This window comes from Spea bombifrons, chromosome 11 (assembly GCF_027358695.1).
Source record: "Spea bombifrons isolate aSpeBom1 chromosome 11, aSpeBom1.2.pri, whole genome shotgun sequence".
NCBI lineage: Eukaryota > Metazoa > Chordata > Amphibia > Anura > Pelobatidae > Spea > Spea bombifrons.
In genome coordinates, this window is record NC_071097.1 from 10,176,074 (window position 1) to 10,197,228 (window position 21,155).

A 21,155-nucleotide genomic window follows, 5' to 3' on the forward strand; every position below is an offset into this window, starting at 1 on the left:
TGCCAGCACTTCCCACGGGAGGAGCCCGGCAAGGGAGATTGTCTAAGCGCATCGCGCAGACGTTCACCGGTTCTGCATGATGTGCTTTAACAATCTCCCTTGCCGGGAATTCCCACATGAAAAGATATAATAAAATATTTACAAAAATGTGAGGGATGTACTCACTTTTGTGAGATACTGTATTTGTTTATTATACTGCAAGTTCATTTCATGTTTTGTGAAACAGCACCTATAACCCCTTAAGGACAGGAGCAATTTTAATTATTTAACTTTCCATCTTTCTCTGTTCCATCTTGTGTGTACCCACACAAACGCATATATTGTTTCAGCACAAATTGGGCTTTTCTTTGAAACCATGTGCATACATGGTGAGACATTCTGTATGAATACATTTTTAAAAAACACATTTGTTTTGCAGTTTTACTTGTATATAAATATAAGTTTGTGATCAAGGCCAGTATTTGGTGACTTTAGTTTTTATTAACTTTTGCCAGCATGAAGAGGTCATGAAACAGAAGACTCAATTTGCCTCAGTGGAATCAATCCCTGAAGTTGTTGAAGATAACATGTCAATGGCTGATCAGTCTGACACTGCCTCAGTTCATGATATGGATTACGTAAATCCCCGGGGTGTGAGGTTTACTCAGTCTTCACAAAAAGAAGGTGAGGCAATGGGAATCAAGAAAGCAAGTAATTTTGGTACTTCAATCTACAGCTGTAGATTTAATATTGGGTTTGGCATGGTATTCTCTCCCAGTGTTATATTGCATTTAGTAAATACTTTAATGAGGAGATACTCCACATTCTAAAGATGTGATTTTAGTGTTGTCATCTTTGTATACTTGTGACCATCTCTGTGTCAGATGAGGTAATTTTGGGGGGGCAAGCATAAACAAAAATGTGATCAGGTCTGCTTTTAAAGTGTAGAAAATGTTTACTGTATCCTCATCAAACTGCTATTAGATTCACAGCTCAGTAAGTGCTTTTACCCGTGTTTCATCCAGGGCATTGTGTGCACCAGGGCCGGACTGGGACTGAAAAGCAGCCCTGGAAAAATTTGGAGACCAGCCCCATATAGTTTATCTCACGGTGAAGCTCTTATACCCACACGCACCCCTTATACACACCCGAGTCACACTATGTGCCATTCTTTTTATCTCATTATTTGTATTAAAATGCCAGAAAGCAAAAGTGTTAAAAGGCCCTAATAAATTAAATACATTACACATAATGGGATCAAAACATTTACTACTGCGAACATTTTAGATGAAAAAGTTCAGTGGAACAAAACACTGATCACATTATTCTTCACGATATTCTGGTAAGAAACTTTTGTTTCTTTATTAATTCATGTAGACTATTTTTTTTCATATTTAATATAAGCTATGATTGAGAAATGTTTTGTTTTTTTTTCCTTTTATTTGCCAACCTACCCCCGAGTTATGCACATCTGCCCCCAGGCTTGCCACTCTGCCCCCCTGATATGCCTTCTAACACCCTATATGCCACTCTGCCTCCAGAAATGCCTTATACCCCCTATATGCCACTCTGTCCCATGATATGCCTTGTAACCCCCTGTATGCCACTCTGCCATATAGGGGTCAAAAGGCATATCATGGGACAGAGCGGCATATAGGGGGTATAAGGCATTCCTGGAGGCAGAGTGGCATAAAGGGGGTTAAAAGGCATATCATGGGGCACTCTGCCTCCAGAAAAGCCTTATGCCCTCCTATATGCCACTCTGCCTCCCCGATATGCTTTATACCCTCCTATATGCCACTCTGCCCCATGATATGCCTTTTAATCCCCTATATGCCACTCTGCCTCCCTGATATGCCTCAATCCTCCTATATGCCCCTCTGCCCCGTGATATGCCTTTTAACCCCCCTTTTGCCACTATACCTCCAGATATGCCTTTTGACCTCCTCTATGTCACTCTGCATCCAGAAATGCCTTATACCCCTATATGCCACTCTGTCCCCTGATATGCCTTCTAACCTCCTATATGCCACTCTGCCATATGGGGGGTTAAAAGACATATCATGGGACAGAGTGGCATATAGGGGGGTATAAGGCATTTCCGGAGGCAGAGTGGCATAAAGGGGGTTAAAAAGCATATCATGGGGCACTCTGCCTCCAGAAAAGCCTTATGCCCCCCTATATGCCACTCTGTCCCATGATATGCCTTTTAACCCCCATATGCCACTCTGCCTCCCTGATATGCCTCAACCCTCATATATGCCCCTCTGCCCCGTGATATGCCTTTAACCCCCTTTTTGCCACTATACCTCCAGATATGCCTTTTGACCTCCTATATGTCACTCTGCATCCAGGAATGCCTTATACCCCTATATGCCACTCTGTCCCATGATATGCCTTTTAACCCCCTATATGGCAGAGTGGCATATAGGGGGTTAGAAGGCATATCATGGGACAGAGTGGCATATATGGGTATAAGGCATTTCTGGAGGCAGAGTGGCATAAAGGGGGTTAAAAGGCATATCATGGGGCACTCTGCCTCCTAAAAAGCCTTATGTTCCCCTATATGCCACTCTGTCCCATCATATGCCTTTTAATCCCCTATATGTCACTCTGCATCCAGAAATGCCTTATACCCATATATGCCACTCTGGCATACAGGGGTTAAAAGGCATGTCATGGGACAGAGTGGCATATAGGGGGGTAAAAGGCATTTCTGGAGGCAGAGTGGCATATAGGGGGATACACTTACATACACACACATGCTGATTTTTTTTGTTTTTAACACATTCAAAAAAATATTATACGTTTTGTACAAAAAAATACATTACTTTACTCACCTTCTACTTCTCTTGACTTCCGTCTTCTGATAGCCGCACACTGTTCTCTTCTCTCTCCTGACAGGATGTCACTGACCTGACATCCGGTGCTGCTGGGGTGCGAGGGGGCGGAGCTTCCACCTCACGCTGCTCCCATCACTATGCAGCCATCAGACTGCTGGGAATGTAATCTGAACGGCCGTGCTGATGCCGCCGGCCGGAGCTACTTTAACACTTTTTTTTTTTATTTATATGGTAAGCTGGATCGGCTCGCCATATAAAGTAAAAAAAAAAAGTATTAAAGCAGAGCCGGCCGGCGGCATCAGCACGCATTGGCCGTTTAGATTACATTCCCAGCAGTCTGATGGCTGCATAGTGATGGGAGCAGCGTGAGGGGTGAAAGGTCAGTGCGAGGGGGCGGAGCTTTCACCCCTCACGCTGCTCCCATCACTCGGCGGCCATCGCACACGGCTGCTGGGTGCCGATGCGGCCGGCCGGCGATGCTGTAATACATTTTTAAAATTTAATATGGCAAGCCGGACCAGCTTGCCATATTAAATTAAGAAAATAGTATTATAGTAGCGCCGGCCGGCCGCATTAGCGGCCGCTCAGATTAGATTTCGGGCAGCCTGGGGGGCAATTGCCCCCCTGCCCAGCCCGCCCCTGGTCCCAGCCCACGGACCTGCCGGCCCACCGGGAAATTTCCCGGTATCCCGGTGGGCCAGTCCGGCCCTGGTGTGCACGCACTTAGATGTTAAATGTTGAATAGTGTATTGTGGGTATGATTTGTTGATGCTTCAATCCACTACCGGTATATTGTTACATAGTGGTTATCATTCCTAACATGTCAGCTAATCTGAGAACTCTTTTTGATACTTTCTTCCGTCTACCGTAGGAACAATCTTGGTTCCGTATGGATTACCTTGCATTCGTGAGCTGTTCCGTTTTCTAATTTCTTTAACCAACCCCCATGACCGACATAATTCTGATGTGATGATACACATGGGGCTGCAGCTTATCACAGTAGCTCTGGAGTCTGCACCCATTTCAAATTATGTCTCACTTCTGGGACTTGTGAAAGATGAGCTTTGTCGGCACTTATTCCAGGTGAATCTGAGTTTCTTACTGCTAGGTTTCATAGTAACATGATTACATAATACATTTTGGGGTTGCAACAGCCTATTTACCCTTAGATATGTATTTTATAGAGAAAAATAAGGCTCCAGGTGAGCTTACCAGAAATTAACAATGAGACGTGATGGCACTAGAATCCATGTTTTGATGTAAATTCCACTCGTAATATATTTATATACCGTATTTGCTCGATTATAAGACGACCCCCCAAAATCTGAATATTAATTTAGGAGAAAAAGCCCGAATATAAGACGACCCTATAAGAAAAAAGTTTTACCAGTAAATGTTAATTCATGTAAACTATTTTTTTTTAATTAAAGCCATGAAAAATATTTTGTTTTTATTTCCTTTTATTTTCCAACCTGCCCCCCCAGTTATGCATATCCTCCCCCAGGCTTGCCACTCTGCCCCGGAAATGCCTTATACCCCCTATATGCCACTGTCCCCCATGATATGCCTTTTGACCCCCTATGTGCCACTCTGTCTCCAGAAATGCCTTATACCCCTATATGCCACTCTGGCATTTAGGGGGTTAAAAGGCATATTATGGGGCAGAGTGGCATATAGGGAGGTATAAGGCATTTCAGGAGGCAGAGTGGCGTATAGAGGGTTAAAAGGCATTTCTGGCAACAGAGTGGCATTAAGGGGGTTAAAAGGCATTTCATAGAGCCCTCTGCCTACAGAAATGCCTTATGCCCCCCATTTAAGACATTGTCCGGGCAGCAGGTAGACGTCTACGCGATACGCGTAGGCAACTTCCGCTGCAGCCGGAAGGAGGTGCGGTTAGCAGTGGGGGTTGTCTGGGTCCATCGCGCATACACCCTCCGGCTGTCAGGGATCAGAGTTCCCCGCACCGGTGCGCTGAACTCTGATCTCTGACAGTCGGAGGAAGGTCTGCGCGATGGATGCAGACAACCCCCGCTGCTAACTGCACCTCCTTCCGGCTGCAGCAGAAGTTCTCTACGCGAATCTCGTAGATGTCTACACGCTGCCCCGGCTTCACACCGGGAGTCAGAAGCACCGGTAAGTTGGAGGGGGTGGGAGGATCCAGGTCCCCTGCAGCGCTGCGGGGGACCTGGATCTTAGTCTCATAGTCAGACCTATTTGAGGTCTGATTATAAGATGACCCCTATTATAAGACGAGGGGTCTTATAATCAAGCAAATACGGTAATATACATTGTAGGAATTGTCTGATGGTTGCCATAATATGATTCGCACACACAGGTGTCACATTAGGACTGTACGTAAAATAGTTGCAGGGCAAATATTAAAAACAATGTGTATGTAGCATTTTCATTAAAACTTTTTCTTCAGCGTCTTAACTATACTATACTTTTGTATGTTATCTCCAGTTACTGAGCGTGGAACGACTAAATTTGTATGTGGCCTCCTTACGAGCATGTTTTCTTCTTTTCGAGAGTATGAGGGAACATTTAAAGTTTCAGCTGGAAGTAAGCCTTTATTTAATTGCTGTTCGATGTTTTTAACTATGTATATAAATCATGTGTTAACTTGAGTAATCAGTAGTAACAGCTGTCATAAATTCATAGTACTACATGATTGCTACCAGCTACCTGGTTTGGTTGCAAAATATTATCTTTTATATATTTCATATAGGCCTCAGCATAAAAATAAGTTATAGTAGCATTTGATTATGTTCCATAAATTGCACTGAAACAAAGTGTAGCCTTCTGTCAGTAATTTTTGTGGACTTTACAGAATTTCTGATAATTATTGATTTGTGTTCTTGATCCAGTACAAGTGTATTCATTTGTTTCTCTATCTTACAGGTGTACATAAAGAAGCTAATGGATATAATTACTATAGAAAACCCCAAAATGCCATACGAGATGAAAGAAATTGCACTGGATGCAATTGTACAATTGTGGCGAATTCCCAGCTTTGTAACAGAGCTCTATATTAATTTTGACTGTGATTTCTATTGCTCCAACCTCTTTGAGGATCTCACAAAGCTGCTGTCCAAGGTTTATAAACATAATTCATAAATTATTACTCTAAGGAGACTATTATTAACAAAGGGACTATAAATGGAAGGGAAGGGTATTATTGAAAACAATATTAGTATTATTATTATTATGGTATGTATCTGGGCAGTCTAAAAAAGGCTAAAAGGAATATACCAGACTTTAACTATTGGCCACATTTTATAGTCCGACTTTCATCTGCATTTTTTTCTTTTCTTGTAGTTAACGTGTTTCATTTGGCCTATAATTACAGTTGAATGCACAGATTGTTTCACCTCTTAATTCTGAAGGGAATCATGACTTTGTAATTTTTTTGTATGGTTATGTGTGTGTGTGTATATATATATATATATATATATATATACACACACACTATATGACCAAATGTATGGAAGGAAAGGATATTATTTTAAACAATGTTAATGTATCTGTGCAGTCTAAAAAGGCTAAAAGTTATGGGCCACATTTTAGGGTCAAAGTGCAGTTTTATTTTCACACGAGTGGCGACGTTTCAACCCATAAGGTTTTTCTCAAGCCATTCTTTGCTACATTTTAACCCTGCTCGTGCAATTAAGGTGCTGTCTGACCATCGTCCAAATGTGTTTTTTCTTATTCCCTTTCACCAGAATGCCTTTCCTGTGTCAGGACAGCTGTATACAACCCATTTGCTATCCCTAGAAGCTTTACTTACTGTCATTGATAGCATAGAGGGGCACTGCCAGGCTAAAATCCTCAGCAACACTGCCCAACAGGATATGAAGGAGATTGGGAAAAGCACTGTGGACATCTCAGAAGAAACTAAAGAATCTGGAAATAGTAAGCCAAATGCCTGCTCTGCCATACTATAATATTTGTAGTGGCTGTTAAGTTTAGGCTTTTATGATGATAGTTTACTTAGGAATGTGCATCGAAAGTGACTTTATAAATATTGCTTATGTTCCTTGTTATGTGCTAAAAAATGATACCCAAGCTGTACCAATTTTTATTGGTTTAAATATTCTTGTAAAGCTTATTGTATGTTGACATTTGCTGATACTGACTAGTTTATCCGTCATTAAGGCATCAACTGCTCCACTGAAGTCAAAGATCCAAATGTTCATGTAGAGTCCCCTGGAGTGCGACCTCCCACAAGCGGTCATATAATGGCAAACAAAATGAACCTTGAAGCAGAGGATGCAGAAGATGTTGGTGAAGGAGGTGGCATATGTTTTCTAATCAAATGTTTTCCATCATGCCTTACTGGGTGGTGATGTATATAATATACTGTCAATGCAGCAAATCGTATATAAGAGAAGGTGATGCTAAAAGTGCTATCATGTAAACACTAATGTAACCTGGTATTATGCGTGCAGTTATTTTGTAGCTTTTAGTTTCTTATGGCCCAGTTCATATTTAAATAAACATTAATAATATATAATCACCACTAAAATCAAAATCATTGTGACTTTTAACTATGTGTCTTGGTCCAGTACAAGACTTTGATCTGTTGAGTTATTCCCCCCGTTTAATTACCTTGTTTTATATTTGCCTATAAACAGTTATCATGATTGATGATGCCTGATCTCGTCAGTTCTGACATCACCCAGAAGGTCTTTGGAGGACAGGATATCCCCTGCAGGGTCTGTCTGGACCTTGCTGGGACATCTGATTGCTCCTCCTATGCGCTGATGATGGACACTGTAGTCCCCAATGCAAGTCTATGGAGACTTGCATGGAGATCACAGTGTAATCGGGGGATCGCTTGAAGAAACCATGTTTAAGCTGAAAAACTTAACAATAAAAAGAAATCACTAAAATAATACAATAAAAAAAATATAAACAATCAAGTGCTTTCTGATAATACCATTTACAGTTGCCTGTGGAATATCTAGCATGGATGAAATTTCACAAACTAGCTTATTGCAAAGGTGGAATTCTGTCACAATACCACACTTGAATTCACTGATCACTTCGGAGCGACCCATTTCTTTCATAAATGTTTGTAAACGCAGGCTTTATGACTAGGTGTTTCATGTTATACACCTGTGGCAAAGGGTCTCATTGAATCACCTGATTCAGTAATTAAGAGGTCCTCTTAATGTGTGTGTGTGCGCGTGTGTGTGTGTGTGTATATATATATATATATATATATATATATATACATATATACATATATACATACAGTATCTTACAAAAGTGAGTACATCCCTCACATTTTTGTAAATATTTTTATATCTTTTCATGTGACAACGCTGAAGAAATGACACTCTGCTACAATGTACTACCTGGAAAGACCAGGCAGACCAGCAACAGCAAAAGAGAGCCCCCACAAGCCCTCTGATCACTCCTACAAGCTTCTGGGGACTAAATATCAGCCAATGCTGTGCTTCAATGGAGCAACAGCATTGAAAGAGTTAAAAGTAAAAAATAATTAAAAAAAATTATAAAAAAATAATTTTTGTAGTAACTGCTGCAGAACCAATCAAAGTGGGCTGATGATGATCAGATCACCCCTGATCTGATCATTATGGCAGCCCCTGGATGAAGCTGCCCTCCAAAGAGAGGGGTCATCTAGGGTAATTATGAAAAAAACACAAATTATTAATAAAAAAATACATAATTAACTGATCACTTGTCAGTGACATTTTAAGTTACTGATTATTGATCGGTCTCCCTGATCAATGTCAGTGACCTACACTTGTCACTTACAAGTAATCTTATTAAACTAAATAGTCTGATTAGACTAAATTTGGAAGGCGTCGGTGCGGAATCAGCTGCTTGGGACAGGCCAATATGCCCCTAACTAGATTCCCTGAGCTGTCTAAATTTAAGAAATATATAGTTTTAGGAGGTTAAAATGAAATATGGCTGTGTGTTATTTGAGGGGACAGCAAATTTACACTGTTATACAGGCTGTACACTCACTACTTTACATTGTAGCAGATTGTCATTTCTTCATTGTTGTCACATGAAAATATTTACAAAAATGTGAGAGGTGTACTCACTTTTGTGAGATTATATATATATATGTATATATGTATATATGTATGAATATATATATATATATATATATGAATATATATATGAATATATGAATTACTCTTCCCTTCCCATGCAAATATTGAAAGAATAAAATATCATATTTAATTAAGAAACTTTGTCTAGGTTTCTTCAGAAAACAAGAGAAATTTTTAAGAATCAGTATTTAGTGTTTGCATTTATTTTCACTTCTATTTTCCTTTGTGATGCTTAGTTGAAAAGAATCCTGTAAGGAAACCTCAGCGATTCTTATCCACACTTCCGAGTGTGCAAGAATTGAATGACATAAAGAACAAGAAAAAGGTGGGTGTGCCTCTTTTTTTATCTGTAGAATGTAAACTATCATCAAATACTACTACTTCAATCCTAGTACTTTTATGAACCTTCACTGCTCAATAGTTATTGTAGATGGTTAGCAGCATCAGCTGATTATTGTGCATGCTCTATTTAGCTGCTGATAACTGGAACAGAGCAGTTCAACCTGAAACCAAAGAATGGGATACAGTTCCTACAAGAGAAAAATCTTTTGGCAACTCCCATGGACAACAAAGAGGTTGCCCAATGGCTTAGGGAAAACCCAAGACTGGACAAGAAGATGATTGGCGAGTTTGTGAGCGACCGCAAGAACTTGGAATTACTTGAAAGCTTTGTAGGGTGAGTATATTGACTTCTGTAGTTTGTGTGGAGAGGGAGGCAGTCTATCTGACTGTCCTGCATTAATTTTATTGAAAACATGCTACTTGTGCACTCTAACAGCAGAAGGAGCCTATATGAGAGGTCAGGGATATATAATGAAAGCCATAGGTCTGAAGGAGGTAAAGTTTTGTTTTCTGTTAAATGTAATACCTTGCCCAGAACATTTTTATTAGTTAACTGACCTTCCTTTCCTTAAAATGTGTTGCAATGGAATGTTGATCCTTGTATGCTTATGTGTATCCAGTTGGATATTTACTTAAAGGAAGATATATTTTAATATGAATTGCTTCTCCTTGTCCCCAACCTTAACCCCTTCAGTCCCCTATGAACGTACCGGTACGTCCAAAAAATGCATCCCAAGAATCCCCTATGGAGGTGCCAGTACATCCTGCCCTTCTTGCAGCGGTAGGGACACATATCGTTTGACAGTCGTTTTGTCGTTTGACAGCCTGGACTCCCCCCTGACAGCAGAAGCCAACATCTCTGGCTTCCTTCTGCCTGATCTCATATAACAGCTACAATTTTAAACACAGATTGTGTGTTCCCTTCCTCATCAGAGGACAGGATATCCCCTGAAGAGATATCCGATCGCCCCAATGAGGCACAGAAACTGTGATCTCTATGCAGGTCTGATGGGGACTTGCATAGAGATTACAGTGTGATCGGTGCAGGGGGATCGCAGGGAGGAGAGTGAGAAACCATGTTTCTCACTCTTCTCCCATGCTGAAACACAAAATGAAGAAAAAAAATATTTTTTTAAATCCCTAATCAATCACTAAAATAATACAATAATTAAAAAAATAATAAAGTGAGCTAAGTGATGTTATTGTGACATCACTGGCATCAATAACCTCTAACCATTTAAAAAAAAAAAAAATATATATATATATATATAGATATATATATAGATAGATATATATAAAAAAAGATAAAAATAATAAAAAACTCTTGCATCCCATTGTCCTAACATAACATTTAAACAGTATAACCCTCCTGCCCCCGTTCGCAACCACCAAACTCGTTAAGCCGTAAGCATAAAAATTCTACGAATAATGTACACCTTATAGTATGTTCCCTATAGTGCTGGGAAAGTATGGATCTACATAAATTAGGTATTTCTGAAATCAGGACACCTGAATTGATAAACTTGGAAAATTTATAAAATTAGGTGGGTTTTTTTTCAAATTTTCGCTAGTTTTTACTAAATTTCTCATCCTAAGTTTTCAGCTAATTATCTAACTATGGTATCAAAAGAAAGCTCTATCTCTCCTTGAAAAACACAATATATAATTTACACGGGTACACTATTCACAGGAAAAGAGAATAATTGCTGAACCGACATACAGCAAAAATGGCAAAATTGCTCCGGGACTTGAGGTACCAAAAACCCCTGGAGTGCTATTTCCACTACAAGGCATTGCTTGGGTTCAGTCCCAAACTCAGCACCTAGTAAAGTGCGTTGGGAGCTTAATAAAGCTTGTGCATAGATAAGGAAACAGCAACCAAAAAAGTGACAATTTAGAAAATATGTTAAAGTTGCTTCTAAGTTATAGTAGTGTGTCTAATATCAAATGTTTTTTTTATTATGAGGTGAAATGTCTGTGTACCTGTATTCAATTGTTCATTCTCTCACAAATATTCAGAACATTTGGTTTCCAAGGCTTAAGAATTGATGAAGGTCTGAGACTTTACCTTGAAGCTTTCCGTCTGCCTGGGGAAGCACCAGTGATTCATAGGTTACTTGAGGCGTTCACAGAGCATTGGAGAGTAAGTACAGGGAAGGAAAATTAACCTGGCAAAAAAAGTGCCGTCTTTTTATTTTTTTGCTACATTTTCAACCTTAGCTTAGGGAAACATCAGAGCTGCACATCTTTTTACAGTATGTTGTATGGCATTTACTTTTTATCTACTACTTGTTTTCTGTTGCAGAAAGCTAACGGAACTCCCTTTGCAAATAGTGATGCCTGCTTTGCTTTAGCCTATGCTGTCATAATGCTGAACACTGACCAACACAATCATAATGTCCGCAAACAGAATGTGCCGATGACTCTCGAGGTAAGAGTTGACCAGCTTATATTTCTAACTTCATGTGCATAGTCTTGCATCCTCTGCTACGTGAATTACAGACCTACTACTTCATATTACATGAAACAATGTGTGATATTTTTTAAAGTGCAGTTCTGGTATAACATTTTTTGTATTGCTATGGCAACCCAATGGGATGCTTTCTTAAGCGTGAACATTCCATTCCATCTACACCAGAAATGGTCCAATGGACCATTATCATACCTTTAAGAAAAAAATAGGGGGTATAGAGGCTAGTAAAATTATATGTTTAGGATGCTTTAACTAAGGTATTCTCACTGTGAGTAGTAACTACAGAAAAATGAAATATTCCACAGATGAATGGTACAGCTGTGCTTAAAAGTTTTCATACCTTGGCAGAAATTGCGAAATGTTGGCATTGATTTGGAAAATATGACCGGTCATGCAAAAAAATGTTTTTTTTATTTAAGGCTAGTGATCATACCCCATTACTAGTTTACATACCCTTGAATGTCTGGCCTTGTTACAGATAAACAAGTTGACACACCCAGGTTAAAATGGCAGTTCATTCCCCACACCTGTGGCTTTTTAAATTGCAATGAGTGCCTTTGTATAAATTGACAATGAATTTGATAGCGCTCATGTGGATGCAATGGCAAGACTAGATACTGAGCCATGGGGAACAGAAAAGAACTGTCAAAAGACCTGCATAACAAGGTAATAGAACTTTATCCCCTTAATGACAAGACTGTTTCTTACTCGTAGTACATTTTGGGACAATGGCTCTTTTAACGTTTTTCATTGTTGCTGTTTAGCTGTGATTTTCTTCTTTCTTATTTCGTGCTCCCACACATATTATATATTGTTGTTTTTTTTTTTCAGGAAAAACAGGGCTTTCTTTAGATACCATTATTTTTATCATATCTAATTTACTATAAAAAATGATAAAATATCGTGATTTTTTGTTCTCACTTTTTTAAAAAAAAAACTTTTACTCATCTGCAAAAAGTAATGAAAAAACCTGCTTAATAGATTCTACTATTTGTCCTGAGTTTAGAAATACCCAATGTTTTTTTGTTTGTTTTGTTTGTTTTGTTTTTGCTTTTTTCTGCACGTTATGGGGCAATAAGTACCAGTAGCGTTTTGCTATTTCAAAACCATTTGTTCCCCAAAGCTGGTCATTCTGCCCCATGTGCTATTTCAGGTATCTTTAAAGCCGGCCAATGCAATTTACCCCATCAAACCATATATTTTTAAAAACTAGACACCCCAAGGTATTTCAAATGCTGGTATTTTAACCATTTCCATGCACTAGTTCTACCATCATTTTTGTGAAGGGCTAGCGTGAATTGTAGGACTTGCTCATAAAAAACTTATTTTGGGGGGGCAGTGGGAAATTTTTACATGTTACCATATTTTTAAATTTTTTTTAAACTTTTTTTTTTTTTTTTTTTTTTTACTAATCACATTGATTAGTGAGCTGGGCTACATTGACCTTGCATGGTTGAATGCAGTACCTGCTTGAGAGTTCTCAAGAGGGTCTGTGAACGAATTCATTTTTCTATTGTTGACGCCATACATGTACGGGCTTTGTCATTATCACATCACATTGCATCGCAAGCCCGTATATGTACAGGCTTTGTCGGTAAGTGGTTAAAAAGATGGAAAATGATTAAAGGTCAGGTAGACCAAGAAAGATTTGAGCTACAACTGTCAGAAGAATTGTTTGGGATACAAAGAAAAAAACACAGGCTGCTCTGGAAAAAGGTGTGGGTTTTTTTAAGGAGCACGACAATACATGAACAAAAATGAGCTGTGTGGTAGAATTACCAGAAAGAAGCCTTTACTGCAACAATGCCACAAAAAGCAAATGCCCAACAACAGTTTCTGTGTCACCATCTGTGTCACCATCATGAGAACCTTCCAGAAAAAAGGCCAAAAAAATAAATAAATACATATATATAAAAATATTTTTAGGAGCAAGTCCTAAAATGAGCGCTTTTATCTTAACATTTCTCGCGTGGAAAGAGCTAAAATACTGGCGTGTTAAATGCCCATGGGCATATGATTTGATGGGGTTAATTGAATTGGCCGGATCCAACAATGTCCCAACTAACACCGGGGTAAGGATGACCACATGTCTAATTTTCAATTTGAAAAATGCACACGTCCCAAATGTGTTCAGCCCCCAAACAACCTGACAAACCCATGCAAGGGTGGTATTGCTGTACTCAGGAGATGTTGCTGAATACGTATTGGGGTGTTGTGTGACAGTGACCAGGACCTGTAAATTCATACCTAAAGTACAATGTGTATGGGGAAACATACACACAAAAAATTATACTTCTAACTTTGACAAAGGCTGGTGGTAGAATAAGTGCATGGAAAAATACCAGCATTTGAAATACCCTGTCATGTCTGGTTTAAAAAATATATGGTTTTATTGGCCACACTGAATTGGTCGGGCTCAAAGATGTACCAATTAGGGCATGGGCACAGGATTACCAAATGTCAAAGTTCAAGATTAAAAAATGCACAAGCCCCAAATGTGGCCCTTTTGCCTCAAAACATCAAGACAAACCCATGCATGGGTGGTATCATTGTACTCAGGAGATGTTACTGAACACATATAGGGGTGTGACAGTGGCATATACCAGGAGCTACAAATTCATGAAGTAAAATGTGTGTGTGGGAAAAACGCAAAACAATGACTACCACAAAGTTTGACAAAGACTGGCGGTAGAATTAGTGCATGGAAAGAGTTAAAATACTAACATCTGAAATACCCTGGGGTGTCTAGTCTTCAAAAATGTATGGTTTGATGGGGTAAATTATATTGGCCAGCTTCAAAGATACCCGAAATAGCACATGGCAGAAGAATTACCAGATTTGGGAAAAATGGTTTTGAAATAGCAAAATGCTACTTGTACTTATTGCCCCATAACGTGCAGAAAAAAGCAAAAAAACAAAAACATTGGGTATTTCTAAACTCAGGACAAATCTATTTAACAGGTTTTTTCATTAGCTTTTATTGATGAGTAAAATATTTTTCAAGTAAAAGTCAGAAAAGGTCATTTTTTTCTCAATTCACCATATTTTATACTTTTTTTAATGGTAAATAATTTTTTTCTTGCCCTGAAAAAAAACAATATATAACTTGTGTGGGTTCAGTAAATGAGAAAGAAGAACATTGGTTGATGGGAGACGAGCCCCCTGCTGGCGACCAATAGACTTGCTCATACGGACATTTAAACTCCTGGCGCCAGAGCTGCTGCATAGTCCTTACCGCGTTAACCCCGTATTAACCCCATATACAAAACCGGAAAAAACGAAGAAAAAACGAACACAAGGAATGTCCACGAATATTCGTCTGAAGAGAAGACAGGAACTGGCGAGTATATATATGTGTATATATATATATATATATATATATATATATATATATATATATATATATATATATATATATATATATACTTTTAGATGTTGATTAGAAGTGTTTCTTCACTTGGCTGTTCTGAAACCTGTATTAGATACTTCCAAAACAGATCAAACATATCTTATGTTTACTATAAACATATACACTCACTGGCTACTTTATTAGTAGTATTGAATTTGTTAACACAAATAGATAATCAGCCAGTCACATTGCAGCAACTCAATGCATTTAGGCATGTGGACATGGTCAAGACAACTTGCTGAGGTTCAAACTGAGAATCAGAATGGGGAAGAAAGGGGATTTTAAGTGACTTAGTATTTCTTAGCTGGTCTTAGTATTTCAGAAACTGCTGATCTACTGGGATTTTCACGCACAACCATCTCTAAGGTTTACAGAGAGTGGTCCAAAAAAGAGAAAATATCCAGTGAGAGGCAGTTGTGTGGACAAAAATGCCTTGTTGATGTCGGACGAAAATGGGCAGACAGGTTCGAGATGACAGAAAGGCGGCAGAAACTCAAAAGGCGGCAGAAGGCGGCAGAAACTCAAAGAATAGTATTATTAGCATAAATCAGCATGGTTTTATGAAACATAGGTCCTGTCAAACTAATTTAATTGCATTCTACGAAGAAGTAAGTAGAAGTGTCGATCAGGGTGTTGCAGTGGATGTAATCTACTTGGATTTTGCCAAGGCGTTTGACATGGTTCCACACAATTGGTTAGTATTCAAACTGAAAGAAATTGGCCTAGATGCAAATTCTTGTTCTTGGGTAGAACATTGGCTTAGAGGTAGAGAACAGAAAGTTGTTATAAATGGTAAATTTTCAAGCTGGTCAAAAGTGGTAAGTGGTGTCCCTCAGGGTTCTGTTCTGGGACCAATTTTATTCAACATATTTAGAAATGACCTGGCAGTAGGCATTGAAAGTCATGTTTCTGTGTTTGCAGATGACACAAAACTAGGTAAAGTTATACAGGGCGAGCAGGATATTACAGTGCTGCAGAGGGATCTAGATAGACTGGGGGACTGGGCACTCAAATGGCAGATGAAATTCAATGTAGATAAATGTAAAGTTATGCACTTCGGGGTAGCGAATGCACAAGCAACCTACACCCTAAACGGTAGTGAATTAGGGGTAATGACAAATGAGAAGGATTTGGGAATTGTTATAGACAACAAACTAGGCAACAATGTGCAATGTCAGTCTGCGGTTGCTAAGGCCAGTAAGGTATTGTCGTGTATAAAAAGGGGCATCAAGTCGCGGAATAAAGATATCATTTTGCCTCTGTATAAATCAATGGTAAGGCCGCACCTTGAGTATGCTGTGCAATTTTGGGCACCTTTTCTAAAGAAGGATATCATAGCACTAGAAAGGGTGCAGAGGCGGGCTACAAAATTAATAAAAGGAATGGAGCAATATAGTTATGAAGAAAGGTTAACTAATTTAAATCTGTTTAGTTTAGAAAAACGTCGCCTCAGAGGGGATATGATAACGTTATATAAATATATTCGGGGCCAATACCAACCATTGTGTGGAAATCTGTTCATAAACAGGACTATGCATAGGACACGTGGTCATGCATTTAGACTGGAAGAAAGGAGATTTAGACTAAAGCAGAGGAAAGGGTTTTTTACAGTAAGGACAATAAGGATGTGGAATTCTCTGCCTGCAGAGGTAGTTTTATCAGAGTCTGTACATACGTTTAAACTGCAACTGGATGGATACCTGGAAAAACATAATGTTCGGGGATATAATCTTTAATTATGGGGAAACAGCTTATTGATCCAAGGAGAAATCTGACTGCCATTTTGGGGTCAAGAAGGAATTTTTTTCCCTGGTTAGTGCAAAATTGGAAAGAGCGAAGCCGGGGTTTTTTGCCTTCTTTTGGATCAACAGCAACAAATTAACAGATATAGGAAAGGCTGAACTTGATGGACGCATGTCTTTTTTCAGCCTATGTAACTATGTAACCATTCGTTACAACCAAGGTATGCAGAATACCATCTCTGAAATCACAACAGATGTGCTACAGCAGCAGATGCCCATACTGGGTGCCACTCCTGTCAGCTAAGTACAGGAAACTGAGGCTACAATTCGCAAAAGCCTCACCAAAATTGGACAATGGAGGACTGGAAGAACGTTGTCTGGTCTGATGAGCCTCGATTCCAGCTGCGACATTCAGATGGCATTCAGAAGTCGCAACTTTGGCGTAATGGTGTAGGGGGCATATTCTTGGCACACTTTGGGCCCCTTAGTACCAATTGAGCATCATTTCAACACGACAGCCCTACCTGAGTATTGTTGCTAACCATGTCCATCCGTTTGACTGCAGTGTACCCATCTTCTGATGGCTACTTCCAGCAGGATAATGCACCATGTCACAAAGCTTGCATTATCTCAAACTGGTTTCTTGAACATGGCGATGAGTTCACTGTACTCCAATGGCCTCCACAGTCACGAGACCTCGATCCAATTGAGCACCCTTGGGATGTGGTGGAGCGGGAGATTTGCATCATGGATGTGCAGCCGACAAATCTGCAGCAACTGCTTGATGCCGTTATGCCCATATGGACCAAGAGCTCTGAGAAATGTTTCCAGCACCTTGTAGAAAGTATGCCACAAAGAATTGAAGGCATTTTAGAAGGCAAAAGAGGGTCCAACCCGGTACTAGCAAAGTGTACCTAATAAAGTGGCCAGTGAGTGTAGTTTATTCTATCTTTGTAGAAACAATTTTACATATAGCAAATATGTTGATGCTTAACAGTATATGCAGAAATGTATATATGTCAGAAATGTCTGAAATTGTTTTTCCACCTCCTCAGGAATTCAGAAAAAACTTGAAAGGTGTGAATGGTGGGAAAGACTTTGATCAAGACATGCTGGAAGATATGTATCATGCAATAAAGTGAGTAGTCCAAATTGCTGTTAACCTTTGTTTGCTAACTAAACAGGAGTCTTTTTTAATGTGTATTGATGAAAGAACTCCTTCCTGTCATGTAATAGACAGCTGAGATGTCGGAATCCTAAATCTGAACAAATGTATGGATTTTCTTAAAGATCACCGTAATCATCATCATAGTGTTTGTGTAGGTAAAACACCAGCAAGCTTGTTTGATGGTTTATGGGATTAAAGATTGCATTTGCATTTTGAAAGGTGCTATAAATGTACCATGTCATAAAGCAGTGATTTCATTTATTTTACTGTTGTAGTAAAAATGCAGTCTAGCAACTCAAAAATCTTGTCTGGCTCCTGCCTTCTATGTAACCACCTTACCTGTGGCTACGGCAACCTCCCGCAGATGCCGTCGGACCTTGCGCAGGCCACTCCAATGATAGCCGACCATTTACTCCTGTGGCATTTCTCCATCTATTTGTGCACTTGGCTTGGGGCGGGGTTATCTGCCTGGGGCCTATTTGAGGGCTCCTTAGGTGTCCACTAGCTGCCTGTCAAAGAGATTCATTGCTTGTTCTCTGGGCTCTGCTCGTGCTTCTCAGTTATCCTGTTTGTTCTGGTTCTGACCTCGGCTACGTCTAACGGCTATCCTGACTTCACCAATCCTTGACCTCGGCTACGTCTCACGGCTATCCTGACTTCTCCAATCCTCGACCTCGGCTTAGTTTGTGGACTGCTGTATCCGTGTCCCAGACGCCTGTTCTGGTTCGTGTCTGGGTTCTGCACTGTGGATCCTCAGTTACTGATCCTGACCATTCCTGGCCGTTACATTCTATAGATTTATCTTACACGGGGAGAGCCATTTATACAGCCTCAGTAATGGTGTCTGGGGAAAAATGAATGAATTGCATGGAGATCAGTATAACATAATACGAGGGATGTTCGAAAAGTTTCTGCACTTCTATATTTTCGTTGGAAACCGTGAAGGCGGGAGTAGTAGTAATTGGTCATGCCTTAGGGTGTCATATGGCTAGTCCTGTCTGGTAAGCAGGCTGCTCCTGCAGTTTAGTATACAAGTTTTCACCCTGGGGTGAAGATGGATGTGAAACTTATAAATTGCACCAAACAAGAACAGCGTTCTGCCATATGCTTTTTGTGGGCAGAAGGTGTGTCAGGAGCACAAATTTGTCTTTGCATGTGTGCTCGGTATGGTGCGAAAGTTCGCTTTTTTTTTTTTTAGAGTCGTCCACGCGTGGTTTGAAAAGTGTGAAAATGGGCGTACTGGTGTGACGGATGCAGAGTGCTCCGGACGTCCAGTTACAACCACGACCATGAGGAAAGAACCCTATTCGTGAAGCCAGAAAAATAACCGTTGAAGAGGTTGCAGGAAAGCTGAATGTGAGGGTTGGATCTGCCTATGCCCTTATTCATGACAGAAGTTCAGTACAGTGTGCCTAGGCAGCTGACAGAGGAGCATAAGCGCAAGCACTTAGTCATTTGTTCCTAACATATGGCCTATAATAGTGAAAAAAGTTGAACCATAATGGTGTGGAAGCATCCATCATCTCCTGTAGTACAGAAATTCAGGACGCAACTGTCAGCAGGAAAGTTGGTGTTGACCCTCTTCTTTTAAAAGGATGGTACGGTGTAGGGAAAATGGCATCGCAAAGAAAGGTGACTATGTAGGAAAGTGATGTAATTTTGTTTTTGGTGTAAATTGTTTTGGAATAAAGTTTAAAAAAAAAAAGTGTGGGAACTTTTCGAATGCCCCTCGTACATCCTGTTGCTTTGTTAAAATTCCTAAAGCAGGTTTTCACTTTGCACTGAGATCAGGGTAACATAATATGACGTGAATTCAATCCCTGCACATCTATGGTGCAAAAACAGCCAGTGCCACCAAGTGTTTTTAGCTGCTGTAAAAAAACAAAGCGTTTCTCCCTTTCGATGATTGGCCGCGGTGACAGAGGCATTACTAAAAGAAATCCCTGGAGAAAAGTTTTGGAGGAGGTCCAAATATCCACAAGACACAAGCCCTTTAACCCCAGATGACTCTTGGGACGATGAAGAAGGTATGACAAGTCTTCTTCCTGTACATTTGGACACCAAGCTTTCCCTGGTAGAGGTTACAGGTCAAGATTGCCAGTACTAATGTCAAAAAGACCAGCCCTACTTTCCTTAATCCAAACTTCAAGGAGAAATTGGTCCTGGTACTAGTTTTAGAATTAGAGCATGGGGAGGAAGTATACTGCCAGGTTTTAGATGTCCCAAAGACCTCAGGGAAGATGAGGTTCATCGGGGGCCACCATTCTGAATTCATTTCAATCTGAATAAATGTGTCAGTCAAAATTCAAGTTGGAGACTGCTCTGATCAACTTTGGCCTTCACATTCGTGGTGTCCATAAACTTGATGAATACATACCTTCATAATCTGATGCACTAGGATTAACAGCGCCTTTTAAGAGTATTGATCCCAAGTTCCAATACAATACTCCATCTACAGTTTCAGACTCTGCATGCACTTTGGTCTGTCTTTTTCACCCCCTTCCATCTTTACGAAGGTCCAGGTTGGCATTGTAGCCCCTCTAAGATGCCTAGGGGGTCACTGTCATTCCCTATCTGGCACCTTCCACTCAAATTCTCTCAGCCCAGGTCAGGTTTACAGAAGATACCCTCGACAGGTTGGGGTGGATGATCTGTTATCAGTGTCATCTATTTCAAGATGGAGGTTCTTAAGCTAATTTGGAACTCTGTCCAGTCTCTGGACAAGAAAGTAAAGTTGCAAATGGCTATTCTTCAAGTTCAAGGTTGCAGGAAAGCCTCTTTTTGCTAAATCATGCTAGTCCTGGGGTTGGTAATGGAATCAAGATTTTTAAATTCATAGGCTTTTGTCCGTATGTGCCCCCTACATACCTTCCTTTTCCATAGATGGGACAAGTCTCCTTCATCACTACATCAGCTAGAGCGGGTATCAATAAGCTTCAAAGCGTTACTCTCAAAGGGTCTTAAAGTGTGTATAGGTTTTCTTAAACAACATATCAAGTGTTGTCTATCTGAACATGCAAGGGGGCGCAAGAAGGGGAGCTATCTAGCATCCGGCATTTTTCACGCACTGGAGTCTTGGGAATCTGTAAGTGACATACAGTCTCTAG

General features: G+C 39.9%; 1 protein-coding gene across 5 annotated transcripts in view; it reads left to right on the top strand.

Annotated features, from left to right (window-relative positions):
* Window positions 1–21,155, top strand: part of GBF1 (golgi brefeldin A resistant guanine nucleotide exchange factor 1) — a 211,371-nt gene that overhangs the window by 115,986 nt on the left and 74,230 nt on the right. For all 5 annotated transcript variants that reach the window (XM_053450924.1, XM_053450927.1, XM_053450926.1 and 2 more), the window contains exons 11-21: window positions 495–663; window positions 3,694–3,905; window positions 5,286–5,384; window positions 5,724–5,918; window positions 6,545–6,734; window positions 6,978–7,115; window positions 9,151–9,239; window positions 9,388–9,590; window positions 11,276–11,399; window positions 11,562–11,687; window positions 17,936–18,018. In XM_053450924.1, the coding sequence (XP_053306899.1) occupies window positions 495–663; window positions 3,694–3,905; window positions 5,286–5,384; window positions 5,724–5,918; window positions 6,545–6,734; window positions 6,978–7,115; window positions 9,151–9,239; window positions 9,388–9,590; window positions 11,276–11,399; window positions 11,562–11,687; window positions 17,936–18,018 (1,628 nt within the window). The remainder of the gene's footprint in view (window positions 1–494; window positions 664–3,693; window positions 3,906–5,285; window positions 5,385–5,723; window positions 5,919–6,544; window positions 6,735–6,977; window positions 7,116–9,150; window positions 9,240–9,387; window positions 9,591–11,275; window positions 11,400–11,561; window positions 11,688–17,935; window positions 18,019–21,155) is intronic.